Source organism: Eptesicus fuscus, chromosome 1 (genome assembly GCF_027574615.1).
Source record: "Eptesicus fuscus isolate TK198812 chromosome 1, DD_ASM_mEF_20220401, whole genome shotgun sequence".
NCBI lineage: Eukaryota > Metazoa > Chordata > Mammalia > Chiroptera > Vespertilionidae > Eptesicus > Eptesicus fuscus.
In genome coordinates this window covers 1,592,772-1,607,067 of record NC_072473.1, presented here as the reverse complement: position 1 = coordinate 1,607,067, position 14,296 = coordinate 1,592,772, and the positions used below count along the sequence as shown (strand labels likewise).

The 14,296-nt window shown below is 54.4% G+C and overlaps 1 protein-coding gene across 2 annotated transcripts in view; it reads left to right on the top strand.

The window, feature by feature from the left end:
- Nucleotides 1-14,296, top strand: part of NLGN4X (neuroligin 4 X-linked) — a 115,266-nt gene that overhangs the window by 38,798 nt on the left and 62,172 nt on the right. The window contains exons 2-3 of one of the 2 annotated variants that reach the window (XM_054715385.1): nt 9,770-9,829; nt 13,027-13,179. In XM_054715385.1, coding sequence (XP_054571360.1) covers nt 9,770-9,829; nt 13,027-13,179 — 213 coding nt within the window. The remainder of the gene's footprint in view (nt 1-9,769; nt 9,830-13,026; nt 13,180-14,296) is intronic. The other variant, XM_054715386.1, reaches the window with a different exon arrangement.

Sequence of the window (14,296 nt, the reverse complement as noted above, 5' to 3'; positions counted from 1 at the left end):
TAGGGGCGATCAGGCAGTTAGGGGTGATCAGGCCAGCAGGTGAGCAGTTAGGGGCTATTAGGCAGGCAGAGAGGTTAGGGGTGATCAGGCAGGCAGGCAGAGATGGTTAGGGGCGATCAGGGAGGCAGGCAGAGATGGTTAGGGGCGATCAGGCAGGCAGGCAGAGTGGTTAGGGGTGATCAGGCAGGCAGGCAGAGATGGTTAGGGGCGATCAGGCAGGCAGGCAGAGATGGTTAGGGGCGATCAGGCAGGCAGAGAGGTTAGGGGTGATCAGGCAGGCAGGCAGAGATGGTTAGGGGCGATCAGGCAGGCAGGCAGAGTGGTTAGGGGCGATCAGGCCGGTAGGGGAGAGCAGTTAGGGGCGATCAGGCAGGCAGGCAGAGATGGTTAGGGGCGATCAGGCAGGCAGGCAGAGATGGTTAGGGGCGATCAGGCAGGCAGGCAGAGTGGTTAGGGGTGATCAGGCAGGCAGGCAGAGATGGTTAGGGGTGATCAGGCAGGCAGGGGAGAGCAGTTAGGGGCGATCAAGCAGGCAGGCAGAGATGGTTAGGGGCGATCAGGCAGGCAGGCAGAGATGGTTAGGGGCGATCAGGCAGGCAGGCAGAGATGGTTAGGGGGCGATCAGGGAGGCTGGGGAGCAGTTAGGGGCGATCAGGCAGGCAGGCAGGTGAGCGGTTAGGAGCCAGCGGTCCCGGATTGCGAGAGGGATCGGACCTAAACCAGCAGTCGGACATCCCCCGAGGGGTCCTGGATTGGAGAGGGTGCAGGCCGGGCTGAGGAATCCCTCGCCCCGTGCATGAATTTCGTGTACCGGGCCTCTAGTGTCCATGATAACAGAGAATCACGGACCGGCTGCCTCCCGCACGCCCGCAATGGGGATCGAGCCTGCAACCCGGGCATGTGCTCGATCCGGGAATCGAACCGTGACCTCCTGGTTCACAGGTCGATGCTCTACCACTGAGCCACACTGCCTGGGCTGAAAAATTACTTTATAAAAAAAAAAAAGAATTAACCAAGACAAAATGAAAAGAGAGCGCGCGAGAGAGGACGTTGGCCCCGAGAGGTGTTATGGAAACCCTGAAGGCTCATTGGGGTGTCTGCCAGCAAGGAGTAGTGGCTGAGGGAGGGAGCAGTCGGTTTCCTGGCTAAAATATTAGTATTTATACAGAGAAAAAAAATAAAAAGAAAGAAAAAGAAGCAAAAGTGAAAAAAAAAAAAAGACCTGTTTGCACATAGATTAATCCTATTTGCCACCACTTCCTTATGAAGTGTTTTCTGTGGTGTTAACTATTTTAAGCTCCGTTCCGTGGTTCCCTGTAAACCCCACAGAAAGTAATCCTCGCAGCCAAGATGAAAATTCATAACCAGGGAAGAGGAGATTTGCGTCAATAACCGAGATTGCGCCTCATCGTGCCGGAGAAAGGAAGTCGCGAAGCTAGCAATCACTTAAGGGGATCTCAACGTAGAATATGCTTATTTTTTTTTTAAAAAAATGTGGAACTCATTTAGCATAAGTCTGTGAGCTCCTCGGGGGAGAGGGAGTTTGCATCTGGGTCTGACGCTAATGCTGCGATGCATTTACGATGGAATGCATCGACTGGCTTGGCGCCATCACACACATATTGGATGGAAATTTCATAACCAGGAAAATCTCATCACACATTATTTTCCGAAGGAACACGAGGCTAATACAAACAGAGAAGAATATATATTAATTTTTTTTTTTTTTATTTCAGAGAGAGGAAGGGAGAGGGAGAGGGAGAGAAACATCCGTGATGGGAGAGAATCACGGATCGGCTGCCTCCTGCATGCCCCCTACTGGTTGGGGATGGAGCCTGCAACCCGGGCATGTGCCCTTGACTCGGAATTGAACCCGGGACCCCCTGGTTCGTAGGTCAATGCTCAATCATGGAGCTACCTCTGCTGACCTATTTTTTTATTTTTTAACTAGATGCCCGGTGCACAAAAATTCGTGCACTCATGGCAGGGGGTCCCTTAGCCCGGCTTGCACCCTCTCGCAGTCCGGGACCCCTCGGGGGATGTCCACCTGCTGGCTTAGGCCTGCTCCCTGGGGGATCGGGCCTAAGCTGGCAGTCAGACATCCCTCTGGCAGCCAGGGTGCCCTTCGGGGGATGTCCGACTAACAGCTTAGGCCTGTTCCCACCTCTGCTGCCACACTGGCCAACCAGGAGCCGGCTTCTGGCTGAGCGGCACTCCCCCTGTGGGAGCACACTGACCACCAGGGGGCAGCTCCCGCATTGAGCGTCTGCCCCCTGGTGGTCAGTGCACGTCACAGCAACCGGCCGTTCCGCCGTTAGGGTCAATTTGCATATTACCCTTTTATTTTATAGGACTAGAGGCCCGGTGCACGAAATTCGTGCATGGGGGAGGGTGGGTGTCCCTCAGCCCAGCCTGCACCCTCTCCTACCTGGGACCCCTCGGGGGGGTGTCCTTTTCACAATCCAGGACTGCTGGCTTCCAACTGCTTGCTTGCCTGCCTGCCTGCCTGATTGCCCCTAACTGCTTCTGCCTGCCAGCCTGATCGCCCCCTAACCACTCCCCTGCCAGCTGGATCGACACCTAACTGCTCCCCTGCCAGCCCGATCGCCTCCAACTGCCCTCCCCTGCAGGCCTGGTCACCCCTAACTGCCCTCCCATGCAGGCCTGGTCCCCCCTAACTGCCCTCCCCTGCAGGCCTGGTAACCCCTAACTGCCCTCCCCTGCAGGCCTGGTCCCCCCTAACTGCCCTCCCCTGCAGGCTTGATTACCCCCAACTGCCCTCCCCTGCAGGCCTGGTCGCCCCCAACTGTCCTCCCCTGCAGGCCTGGTTGCCCCCAACTGCCCTCCCCTGCAGGCCTGGTCGCCCCCAACTGCCCTCCCCTGCAGGCCTGGTCACCCCTAACTGCCCTCCCCTGCAGGCCTGGTCACCCCGCAACTGCCCTCCCTTGCAGGCCTGGTCCCCCCCAACTGCCCTCCCCTGCAGGCCTGGTCCCCCCCAACTGCCCTCCCCTGCAGGCCTGGTTGCCCCTAACTGCCCTCCCCTGCAGGCCTGGTCGCCCCCAACTGCCCTCCCCTGCAGGCCTGGTTACCCCTAACTGCCCTCCTCTGCAGGCCTGGTCCCCCCAACTGCCCTCCCCTGCAGGCCTGGTCACCCCTAACTGCCCTCTCCTGCAGGCCTGGTCACCCCTAACTGCCCTCCTCTGCAGGCCTGGTCACCCCTAACTGCCCTCCCCTGTAGGCCTGGTCCCCCCCAACTGCCCTCCCCTGCAGGCCTGGTCTCCCCTAACTGCCCTCCCCTGCAGGCCTGGTCCCTCCCAAGTGCCCTCCCCTGCAGGCCATCTTGTGACGGTCATCGTTTGACCACATCTTGTGTGATGGCGTGATGGTCAATTTGCATATTGCCCTTTTATTATATAGGATTACAGTTCCCATTCAGTATTCCTTCCTCCTCTTCTCTCTCTCCCCCAGTCACCACACTGTTGCCGACGTCCGTGAGTCCTTTTTTTCTTTTTCTTTCATTTTTGCTCAATCCCTCCTCCCAGCCCCTCTCCACCCTCCCTCCACCGAGCTCTCTGCCCGCCCGCTCTCTCTCTCTCTCTCTCTCTCTCTCTCTCTCTCTCTCTAATCCCATCTCTGTTTTGCTTGCGTGGGCGGGTGTGTTTTCACACAGCATTACAGAGCGTGTACCTCAGGGCCCATCAACGACTATTCCATCTTCAGCACGCCGTGTGCGCTGTAAAAATGCATGGAAAGCGTCGACTATAATTCAATCTTAAATCAGTTCCCGCGTTTAAATGCATCCGCGGCCGCGTCTCGGGCCCACGCCGTTGATGGTCCGGGGAGGGCGTCTGCATCTCCCATCTGCATCTCCCATCAGTTCGGCGGAAAAGGGGAGGGACTCCTGTACGTCTCACGGGATTCGTCTTTCACGCCCGAGAACAGAAATCGCTCGGTAACAAAATTCACGACCGGAAAGAATAAGTGGATAGAATTGCTCTGCGTCCGTCTGGATCCCGGCCCCCTGAGACTTTAATCCTAAACACAGTCCTCTGTCACAGACCTGTAACATTATGCATTTATCCCGTTCCTGCCAGAGAGAGGGTTAAACCATCCTTGCCCGTTCCCCGCCCCCCCCAAAAAATGACCATGAATTAGCCCCATTTTTCTCTCAGTCTTTCTTCCTAACCCAGTGAGAGAAAAAGAAAAAAACAAAAAATATATATATAACCCATAAAAAACCCCACAGCCCTAGCTGGTGTGACTCAGTGGATAGAGAGCATTGGCCTGCGGACTGAAGGGTCCTGGGTTCGATTCCAGCCAAGGGCACATGCCCGGGTTGCAGGCTCGATCCCCAACCAGCAGGGGGCGTGCAGGAGGCAGCCGCTCCGTGATTCTCTCTCATCGTGGATGTTTCTCTCTCTCTCCCTCTCCGTTCCTCTCTGACATCAATAAAAGTATTAATAAATGAAATATTTAAAAAAATAAAATATATGCCCATTATTATTATTTTTTTAAATATAAAAAATTTATGGACATCCTTCGGGACTCTGGGCGTGGAGATATTTTATTTATAAAATCACTTTTAAATTTTAATAAGGGCGCAGCCGTACGTGTCTTTGAGGTGGCTGGAGTATTCCCTTTAATATTTGAAACCAGATCCCCACCGAGGTGTGGTAGAATCAGTACCACCAGCATGTCAATCTCAAAGGCTCGCACGGGCCAGATAAACAAGGCTTACGCGTATTTGGGCCGCAAAAAAAGAAGAAAAAAAAGCTTCCATTTTCACAGAAACGTCGGTTTATTGCGATAGAGACAGGCCGAAGACCAAGGGCTGAGATAAAAGATGCATCGTGAACCTGACATAATAGAACATGTTAATAAAAATGAATATTTCTTCTTGAACGTGAACTCACCAGACACTGAATAATGGCGCAAATGAATAAGCGTCACGCAAACAAACCTGATTTTCTCGTTCTCCGGAAGCGAAACATTTCCTGTTGCCCACGCCACGCACGTCCGTCCGAGAGGAAGGACGTGGCCGTCGGCTGCTGGAATATTCGCGGCCGGTGTCCGTGGAGAGAGATGGCGGGCCTGCGTGTAAGGCGTGTGAGGGACACGAATGCCACGCGGTGACAGTCATCCGTCATTAATAACTAGAGGCCCGGTGCACGAAATTCGTGCACAGGGGGAGGGGGTTCCTCAGCCCAGCCTGCACCCTCTCGAATCCGGGACCCCTTGGGGGATGTCTGACCCCCCCGGGGATCAGGCCTAAACCGGCAGTCGGACATCCCTCTCAAAATCCACGACAGCTGGCTCCTAACTACTCACCTGCCTGCTGGCCTGATCGCCCCTAACTGTCCAACCTGCCGGCCTGATCACCCCCTAACCGCCTCTGCCTGCCTGCCTGCCTGATCGCCCCTAACTGTCCAACCAGCCGGCCTGATCACCCCTAACCGCCTCTGCCTACCTGCCTGATCGCCCCTAACTGCCCAACCTGCCGGCCTGATCACCCCCTAACCGCCTCTGCCTGCCTGCCTGATCGCCCCTAACTGTCCAACCAGCCGGCCTGATCACCCCTAACCGCCTCCGCCTGCCTGCCTGATCGCCCCTAACTGCCTGATCACCCCTAACCGCCTCTGCCTGCCTGCCTGATCGCCCCTAACTGCCCAACCAGCCGGCCTGATCACCCCTAACCGCCTCTGCCTGCCTGCCGGCCTGATCGCCCCTAACTGTCCAACCTGCCAGCCTGATCGCCCCTAACCGCCTCTGCCTGCCTGCCTGATCGCCCCTAACTGTCCAACCAGCTGGCCTGATCACCCCTAACCGCCTCTGCCTGCCTGCCTGATCGCCCCTAACTGTCCAACCTGCCGGCCTGATCACCCCTAACCGCCTCCGCCTGCCTGCCTGATCGCCCCTAACTGTCCAACCTGCCGGCCTGATCGCCCCTAACCGCCTCTGCCTGCCTGCCTGATCGCCCCTAACTGCCCAACCAGCCGGCCTGATCACCCCTAACCGCCTCTGCCTGCCTGCCTGATCGCCCCTAACTGCCCAACCAGCCGGCCTGATCACCCCTAACCGCCTCCGCCTGCCTGCCTGATCGCCCCTAACTGCCCAACCAGCCAGCCTGGTCGCCCCCAACTGCCCCCCCCCTCCTGCTGGCCTGGTCGCCCCATGAAACCTGCTGTTCGGTCATTATGAGGGCGTCGTGACCAATTTGCATATTACCCTTTTATTAGTATAGGTGATGTGTAACAGGATATTGCAAAACTTAAGTGACGAAACCTTTTTAAAACAATACATACCGTTCCATTGGCCGGGCCGGAAAAACATTCATTGTGGGCCGCATGCGGCCCGCGGGCCCCGAGTCTGACATGCTTGTGCTAATGATGAGAAGAAATGGGATATTATTTGGGGCATTCTGTGGGGAGGGTGGATTTGAGATGCGTTTTTTTGTGGGATCTACCCCGGCATTCATTCCAGCAAAATCTGTTTCCCTTAAAATCTATTTCCTTCATTCCGTGCCGCCCCCTGGTGGTCAGCGTATGCCATTGCGAGTCCTCGGTCTCCCCGGTCGAACTCCCGCGGGGACAATTTGCTCATTAGGCTTTTATATCTATAGATGACAGTTGACATACAAGATTGTATTCGTTTCAGGTGGACAAATTAGTGATGAGACGTTTATGTACCTTACAAAATGATGGACCCATTAATCTGGTATCCATCTGACACCATACAGAGCTATTATAACCTTATTAATTATATTAGTGGCCCGGTGCACGGATTTGTGCCCATTGAAAGAAAATGTATTAGAAGAAATATTTTAATATCGCTACTCGCGTCTGGCTAATGAAAAGAAAAAATAGGATTCCACCGAGTCTCCTATCTGCCTACCCCAGGACTTCCGTGAGGATCAAATGAGATGAGGCTCGGGAAAACACTTCGCAGACATTTGGTGAAAATGTAAAATGTGTGCACCTGGCTATAAAGCAAGTCGTGTTCCTGGGCTGAAGTAACTGCAAGGAGGCTAGTTGCTAGGGAGAGGAAGCCGGGCGTTGCTACGTGACGTCATTACTCGGCTCCCACAGCCTCTGTTTCCGGGCTGGGCTGGGCCGTGGGCCTCAGTTTGTGCCACGGGGTCTCGGCAGCGTGAGGCGCGATTTGCTGGGGTGTCGCTCCGGGGTGGTGGCAGGTCCCGTGTCCCACGTGGGGGACGCCGAGTGTGGGTTTGTGGCACCGTTAATGTTTAATGGCCAGTGCACGTCACGGCAGCTCCTGCGCTGAGCGTCTGCCCCCTGGTGGTCAGTGCACGTCATAGCGTCCGGTCGGACGGACAGACACTCAGGCTTTTGTATATACAGATTCCCCGTGCGGTGTTTCACATCCTCACGACTGCTCTGTGACTATCCATATGTAATTTCTCATCATTTCACCTTTTTAAAAAATATATGTATATTTTTATTGATTTCAGAGAGGAAGGGAGAGGGAGAGAGAGAGAGAAACATCCACGAGGAGAGAGAATCATGGATCCGCTGCCTCCTGCACGCCCTCTACTGGGGATCGAGCCCACAACCCGGGCATGTGCCCTTGACGGGGAATTGAATCGTGACCTCCTGGTTCCTAGGTGGACGCTCAACCACTGAGCCACGCCGGCCGAGCCCCATATGTGCTTAATAATGAATTCAACTTTCACACTCATCCCCCCGACCTTTCTGACCTCTGGCAACGATCCAAATAAGAGAAAGAAATTCGTGGACGTTTTTCCAGTGTCACTCGGCCATGGAGAAGCAGGACATCTTGCCCTCGGCCACAACGTGGATGGGCCTGGAGGGGGTTTCGCTCGGTGAAACTAGTCCGAGGAAGACAAATGCCACGTTTCTCACTTAACGTGGACAAATCTATCGCACAGAATAAGCCGACATGCAGAACAGAAACAAACTCATAGAAAGCGATGGAAATCCGGAATTCAGTGAGAAAAAGAAGAGGATTTTCCATTAAATGCTGATGAGTCAACAGGCTATTGAGAGGCAAAAAGATGAATCTCAGCCCGTCCGTCCGGCGTGGCTCAGTGGTTGACCGCCGGCCTAGGAACCAGGAGGTCACGGTTCGATTCCCGGTCAAGGGCACAGGCCCGGGTTGTGGGCTCGTCCCCAGTAGGGGGCGTGCAGGGAGGCAGCTGATCGGTGATTCTCTCTCCTCATGGATGTTTCTCTCTCTCGCTCTCTCTCTCTCCCTTCTTCTCTGAAATCAATCCTATAGAATAAAAGCCTAATATGCTAAGTGTCTGGTCGACCGGTCAGCCGTTCAACCAATCAGAGCGTAATATGCTAATGATATGCTAAGGCCGCTCAACCGCTCGCTATGACGTGCACTGACCACCAGGGGGGCAGATGCTCCGACCGGTAGATTAGCTTGCTGCTGGGGTCCGGCTGATCGGGACTGAGTGAGACGGGCCAGACACATCCTGGAGCCCTCCCGCGGTCCCTCCCCGGCTGGCCAGCCTCCTGCGTCCCTCCCCGGCCCCGATCGTGCACCGGTGGGGTCCCTCGGCCTGGCCTGCACCCTCTCGCAATCTGGGACCCCTCGGGGGATGTCGGAGAGCCGGTTTCGGCCCGATCCCGCAGGCCAGGCCGAGGGACCCCAGCGGTGCACGAATTCGTGCACCGGGCCTCTCGTAAAAACCCATTTCAAGAAAACCCAAAAAGCCATCCTGGAGCCCTGTGCACCGAGCACACAGTAGGAGGTTTTGGTGGGGTTGAGGCTCACTCCCCACAATTTGTCCACGTGCGAATTCCCGGGGCCTCCAATTTTTGTAATCAAAGGTAAGTGATTTCAGTGTATTCGTGGATTTTTTTTTTACAAATTCGAACAGCCGTAACCTTTCAGCTACGACTTAATAAGGGTTTTCAAACATTGCACACGTCATCCCCAAGGTTTTCATCTTAGGAAATCCTGATTGAAAATCCTAGTGTGTGTGTGTGTGTGTGTGTGTTTTAATAATAGATAAGAATAAATTATTCCTTCGGTGGCCACGATTTTATACACTGCCCACTGACCTTGCCGACTTTTACCGGAAATGGTGAATTTTTGGATGCTCGTGCCACCGTGAAAAAAAAAAAAAAAAAAGAACGTGTATACTTTTTTCTCCCGTGTCGTATGGTTCACATGTGTTTCTGCGTGTCCACTGTGGAGTTTCGTGTTAACCCAAGCGTCCAAGGGATCCGTTTTCAGGGAACGTATCGGGGTGATCCCGTGGCGCAATCCGAGGACCGTTGGATATTTTACGTGCCTTTCCTGTACGAACGGGGGGACGGAAATCTGCTTTTTGATCATTTAATGTTCTTTTTTTTTTCTTCTTTTTCCCCCTCCCGGGAACGTCACATTAGCTCATTTCCTTTTTTTTCCTTTGCAATTGTCTCATTTTAACCCCCCAGCGTGCCTTTTCTCAAAATACCCAATTGTTGTTGGTTTTTTTTTTTTTGCAAATAACACTCTGAATTCTTTCTTCTTGACATGTATTCTGTTTCTTTACATTTTTCATCGCCCTGTTTCTTTCTTTTTTTTTTTTATTTTTGAAATCCAGGGGGAACAGAATTTAACTTTTTGTGCGACATTCTTTTTTTTTTTTCTTTTTTTTCCGGTCTTTGATTGGGTGATAGCTCTCTCTCTCTCTCTCTCTCTTCTGAACTTTTTTTTTTTTTTTTTAATTTTTGCAAACCTGTTGGTTTTGAATTCTTTTTCCCTTTATTCTCCCTCCCTCCTCCGACGCCAGGAGCCAACAGCAAGAGACACTCAGACGATATAACCAGTAATCAGCGTGGGGACGATGAAGGTATATTTTTTCTTGTGGTTTTTTTTTTTTTTCTTTTTTCTTCTTTTTTTTCTTTCTCCCCCTCCTCCAAAGCTCGATGCATGAGTGTATCTCTATCTCTCTTATTTTTTTATTTTTTTCTTCTTCTTTTTCATTTCCACCCGGTTTTTTCCTCCCTCGACCTGAAATGAGGACGCCTCGGCGTGCTTCCATTTTGTTCTTCCTGTTTGCAAACCACGGTCATTTTTTTTTTTTTTTTAAATCCCAGTGACGGTGCGATCACTACCCATGGATTACCCGTGAGTAGACGTGGGCACACGTCCCTGATACATAGGAAGTGAATCATCCACATGTGATGGACCAGGAAAATCCACTTGTGGTTTTTTTTTGTTTGTTTGTTTTTTTTCTGGTGTTTCACTTTTTCTTAATTTTTTTTCTTATTTTTTTTTTCTTTTTTTCTTTTTCTTTTTTTTTTTTTCGGTTGGCCTGGCCACGAGAAGAGTCCCCGAACTCTGAACACGCATCTGCATGAGTCCTTCCGTGTCTCCCTCCCGAATGTGGTTTTGTGAGTCCCTGTTGCATTTTGGATCTCGGGTCTGCATTCCGTGGGGGAATTGCAAAATGTGTGAACCACATGGGAGGAACATTTTTTTCGGGGGGGGAGGGGGGTGAGGGGAGGAGGGAGGGTCACGGGGCGAGGGACTGGCCTTTTTCTGCGTTTGTTTGTCTGTCTGTTTTCCAAACAGACGGATTCTCTGCACGTTGATAATGGCTCCCCGAGTCGGCCATTGAGAAATATTGTTTTCACATCATCTCTCTATATATATAAAAGCTTAAGCGGCCGGATGACCGGTCGACCGGTCGCTATGACGTGCACTCACCACCAGGGGGCAGACGCTCAATGCAGGAACTCCCCACAGCCAGCCTCCTGCGCCCGGCCAACCCCCTGCGGTCCCTCCCCCTGGCCGGCTGGCCCCCCCGATCGGGACTGGGCAAGACGGGGCCCCCATCAGGCCCCCCATCCCCGGCCAGGCCGACCGACGGACCCCACACGTGCACGAGTTCATGCACCGGGCCTCTAGCTGTTCCATAAAACAGCAAAGCTGCCCCATTTGGTCTGGCTCGGCGGACGGAGCGTCGTCGGCCCGCGGACCGACGGGTCCCGGGTTCGATTCCGGTCGAGGGCACGTACCTCCGCGGCAGGCTCGAACCCCGGCCCTGGTCGGGTGCCTGTGGCAGGCAACCCATCGATGTGTCTCTCTCCCATCCATGTTTCTCTCTCTCTCTCTCCCCCCCACCTCGCCCCCTTCCACCCTCTCTGAAAATCAATGGGGAAATTTCCTCGGGGGAGGATTCACAGAAAATAATAATCAATAAATCACACGACAAGGAAAGCAATCGCTGAGGGTTCTCACGGGTGTGATTCCTGGGAAAATACATACAATTTCCATCATTTTATCTGGAGGTGGGAGTCGCGTGTCATTTTTTTTATCAACATCTCTTTTCTTCTTTTTGTTGCTCAAACAGCTCGGATGTGAGAGTCACGCACGGCAGTAGCATTTGCTTATACCTCTTTTTTGGGGTTTGTTTTTACACGTTTCTGTCCTGTGGGTCATTTTTAAACCATTATTTTGTGGTGTTTTTTTTTTTTTTTTGTCATGATCCAGAATGGATAGTTGGAAGAAAAAATGTGCAATTTTTTTTTATTATTGATTTTTTTACAGAGAAGAAGGGAGAGGGATAGAGAGTTAGAAACATCGATGATGAGAGAGAAACATCCATCAGCTGCCTCCTGCACGCCCCCCACTGGGGATGTGCCCGCAACCGAGGTACATGCCCTTGACCGGAATCGAACCCGGGACCCTTCAGTCCGCAGGCCGAGGCTCTAACCACTGGGCAAACTGGCCAGGGCAGGACCTCACGTCCTTAAAACGAAGTACACACCTTTGACGAAAGCGGGGCAAGTTACCGTGAAAATAAAGAATCTCTTTCCCGTTGAAATCACGCGTCCTCAGATGATAAAATCACCTGTTTTATAACGGATGCCGCGAGCGTCTTCAATTTTAAGTCCCATTTTTAGGGTGTGAGGGCCAGTTAGGAAATAGCGTATTTTATCCAGAGAGAGAAACATGGATGCCGGGGCCGGGGAGGAGCCCGCAACCAAGGTACGTGCCCTGGAGCGGAATCGAACCCGGGACCCTTCCGTCCGTGGGGCCGACGCTCTATCCACTGAGCCACACGGGCTAACGCTGAATTCCTAATTTATTTATTTATTTTCAATCCTCACCTGGGGGGCCTCCTGTTGGGGCCTCTACCTGGGATGGAGCCTGTCACCTAGGCAGGCGCCCTCACCAGGGATCGAACCCACAACCTTTTAGTGCATCGGATGATGCGCCAACCAGCCGGGTCGCCGAGCCACCCAGCCAGGGCTAAGTCCTTGATCTCTTTTTAAAAAATATATATTTTTATTAGCCCTGACCGGTGTGGCTCAGTGGATAGAGCGTCGGCCTGCAGACTGAAGGGGCCCGGGTTCGATTCCCGGTCAAGGGCATGGACCTTGGTTGCGGGCACATCCCCAGTGGGGGGGGTGTGCAGGAGGCAGCTGATCGATGTTTCTCTCTCATCCATGTTTCTAACTCTCTCTCCCTCTCTCTTCCTCTCTGCAAAAAATCAATAAAATATATGTTTTTAAAAATATATATATATATTTTTTTATTTATTTCAGAGAGGAAGGGAGAGGGAGAGAGAGAGAAACATCCACGATGAGAGAGAATCACGGACCGGCTGCCTCCTGCACGCCCCCCACTGGGGATGTGCCCGCAACCGAGGCACATGCCCTTGACCGGGAATCGAACCCGGGACCCTTCTGTCCGCAGGCCGACGCTCTATCCACTGAGCCACGCCGGCCGGGGCTGGATAATATCCTTTTTTAAATATATATATATTTTTATTGATTTCAGAGAGGAACAGAGAGAGAGAGAGAGAGAAACATCCGTGAGGAGAGAGAATCATGGATCGGCCGCCTCCTGCACGCCCCCTCCTGGGGATGGAGCCCGCAACCCGGGCCTGTGCCCTCGACCGGGAATCGAACCCGGCGCTCTGCCCACTGAGCCACCCCAGGCCAGGGCCCGGGCCGCCCCTCCGTGGGGCGCCCGTCCTTCCTCGAGGGTCCTCACCGCGTGTCCTCCCCCCCCCCCCCCCCCCCCGTCTCCCCGCAGACATCCACGACCAGAGCAGCAAGAAACCGGTGATGGTGTACATCCACGGCGGCTCCTACATGGAGGGCACGGGCAATATCATCGACGGCAGCATCCTGGCGAGCTACGGCAACGTCATCGTCGTCACCCTCAACTACCGGCTGGGCGTCCTGGGTGAGTCCTGTGGTCCGTGTCCCCCCCCCCCCCGTCGCCGGGAAATTCCCCGTGAAGCGTCCTCCCCACGTCGGTACGGGGTTCGCGTGGCCGTGGTCGGTCGGGGCCGAGGACGGTGGCCGTCTGTGCCGGGCGTGTCGCGGGATGGCGCCGGGTCTGTTGGGAACGCGGTCCCGTCATTTGTTGAGCGGGTGTTCCCGTGGTTTGGGGGCCTCCAGGGATGTCGAGGCGGAGGCAGTTAGAGGGGCGATCGGGCCGGCAGAGGGGGGGGGCAGTTGTGGACGAACAGGCCTGTGGAAGGGGGCCGTGGGGGTGATCAGGCCAGCAGGGGTTGGGGGGGAAGTTAGGGGCGATCTGGCCGGCAGGGGAGGGCAGTTAGGGGCGATCTGGCCTGCAGGGGAGAGCAGTTAGGGGCGATCTGGCCTGCAGGGGAGAGCAGTTAGGGGTGATCAGGCAGGCAGGGAGGGGAAGTGGGGGTGACCAGGCCAGCGGGGTGGCAGGGGGGAAGTTAGGGGCGATCTGGCCAGCAGGGGAGGGCAGTTAGGGGCGATCAGGCCTGCAGAGGGGGGCAGTTGTGGACAAACAGGCCTGTAGGGGGGGCAGTGTGGATAATCAGGCCAGCGTTGGGGGAGGGGGAAGTTAGGGGTGATCTGCCTGGCAGGGGAGGGCAGTTAGGGGCTATCAGGCTGGCAGAGGGGGGCAGTTGTGGACGAACAGGCCTATGTGGGGCGGAAGTGGGGTGATCAGGCCAGCGGGGTGAGGAGGGGAAGTTAGGGGCGATCTGGCCAGCAGGGGAGGGCAGTTAGGGGCAATCAGGCCTGCAGAGGGGGGCAGTTGTGGACAAACAGGCCTGTAGGGGGGGAGCAGTGTGGATAATCAGACCAGCGTGGGAGGGCAGGAAGTTAGGGGCGATCAGGCCGGCAGGAGAGGGCAGTTAGGGACGATCAGGCAGGCAGAGGGGGGCAGTTGTGGACAAACAGGCCTGTAGCGGGGGGAGTGGGGGTGATCAGGCCAGCGGGGCGGGCGGGGGAAGTTAGGGGCGATCTGGCCAGCAGGGGAGGGCAGTTAGGGGCGATCAAGCCGGCAGGGGAGGGCAGTTGTGGATGAACAGGCCTGT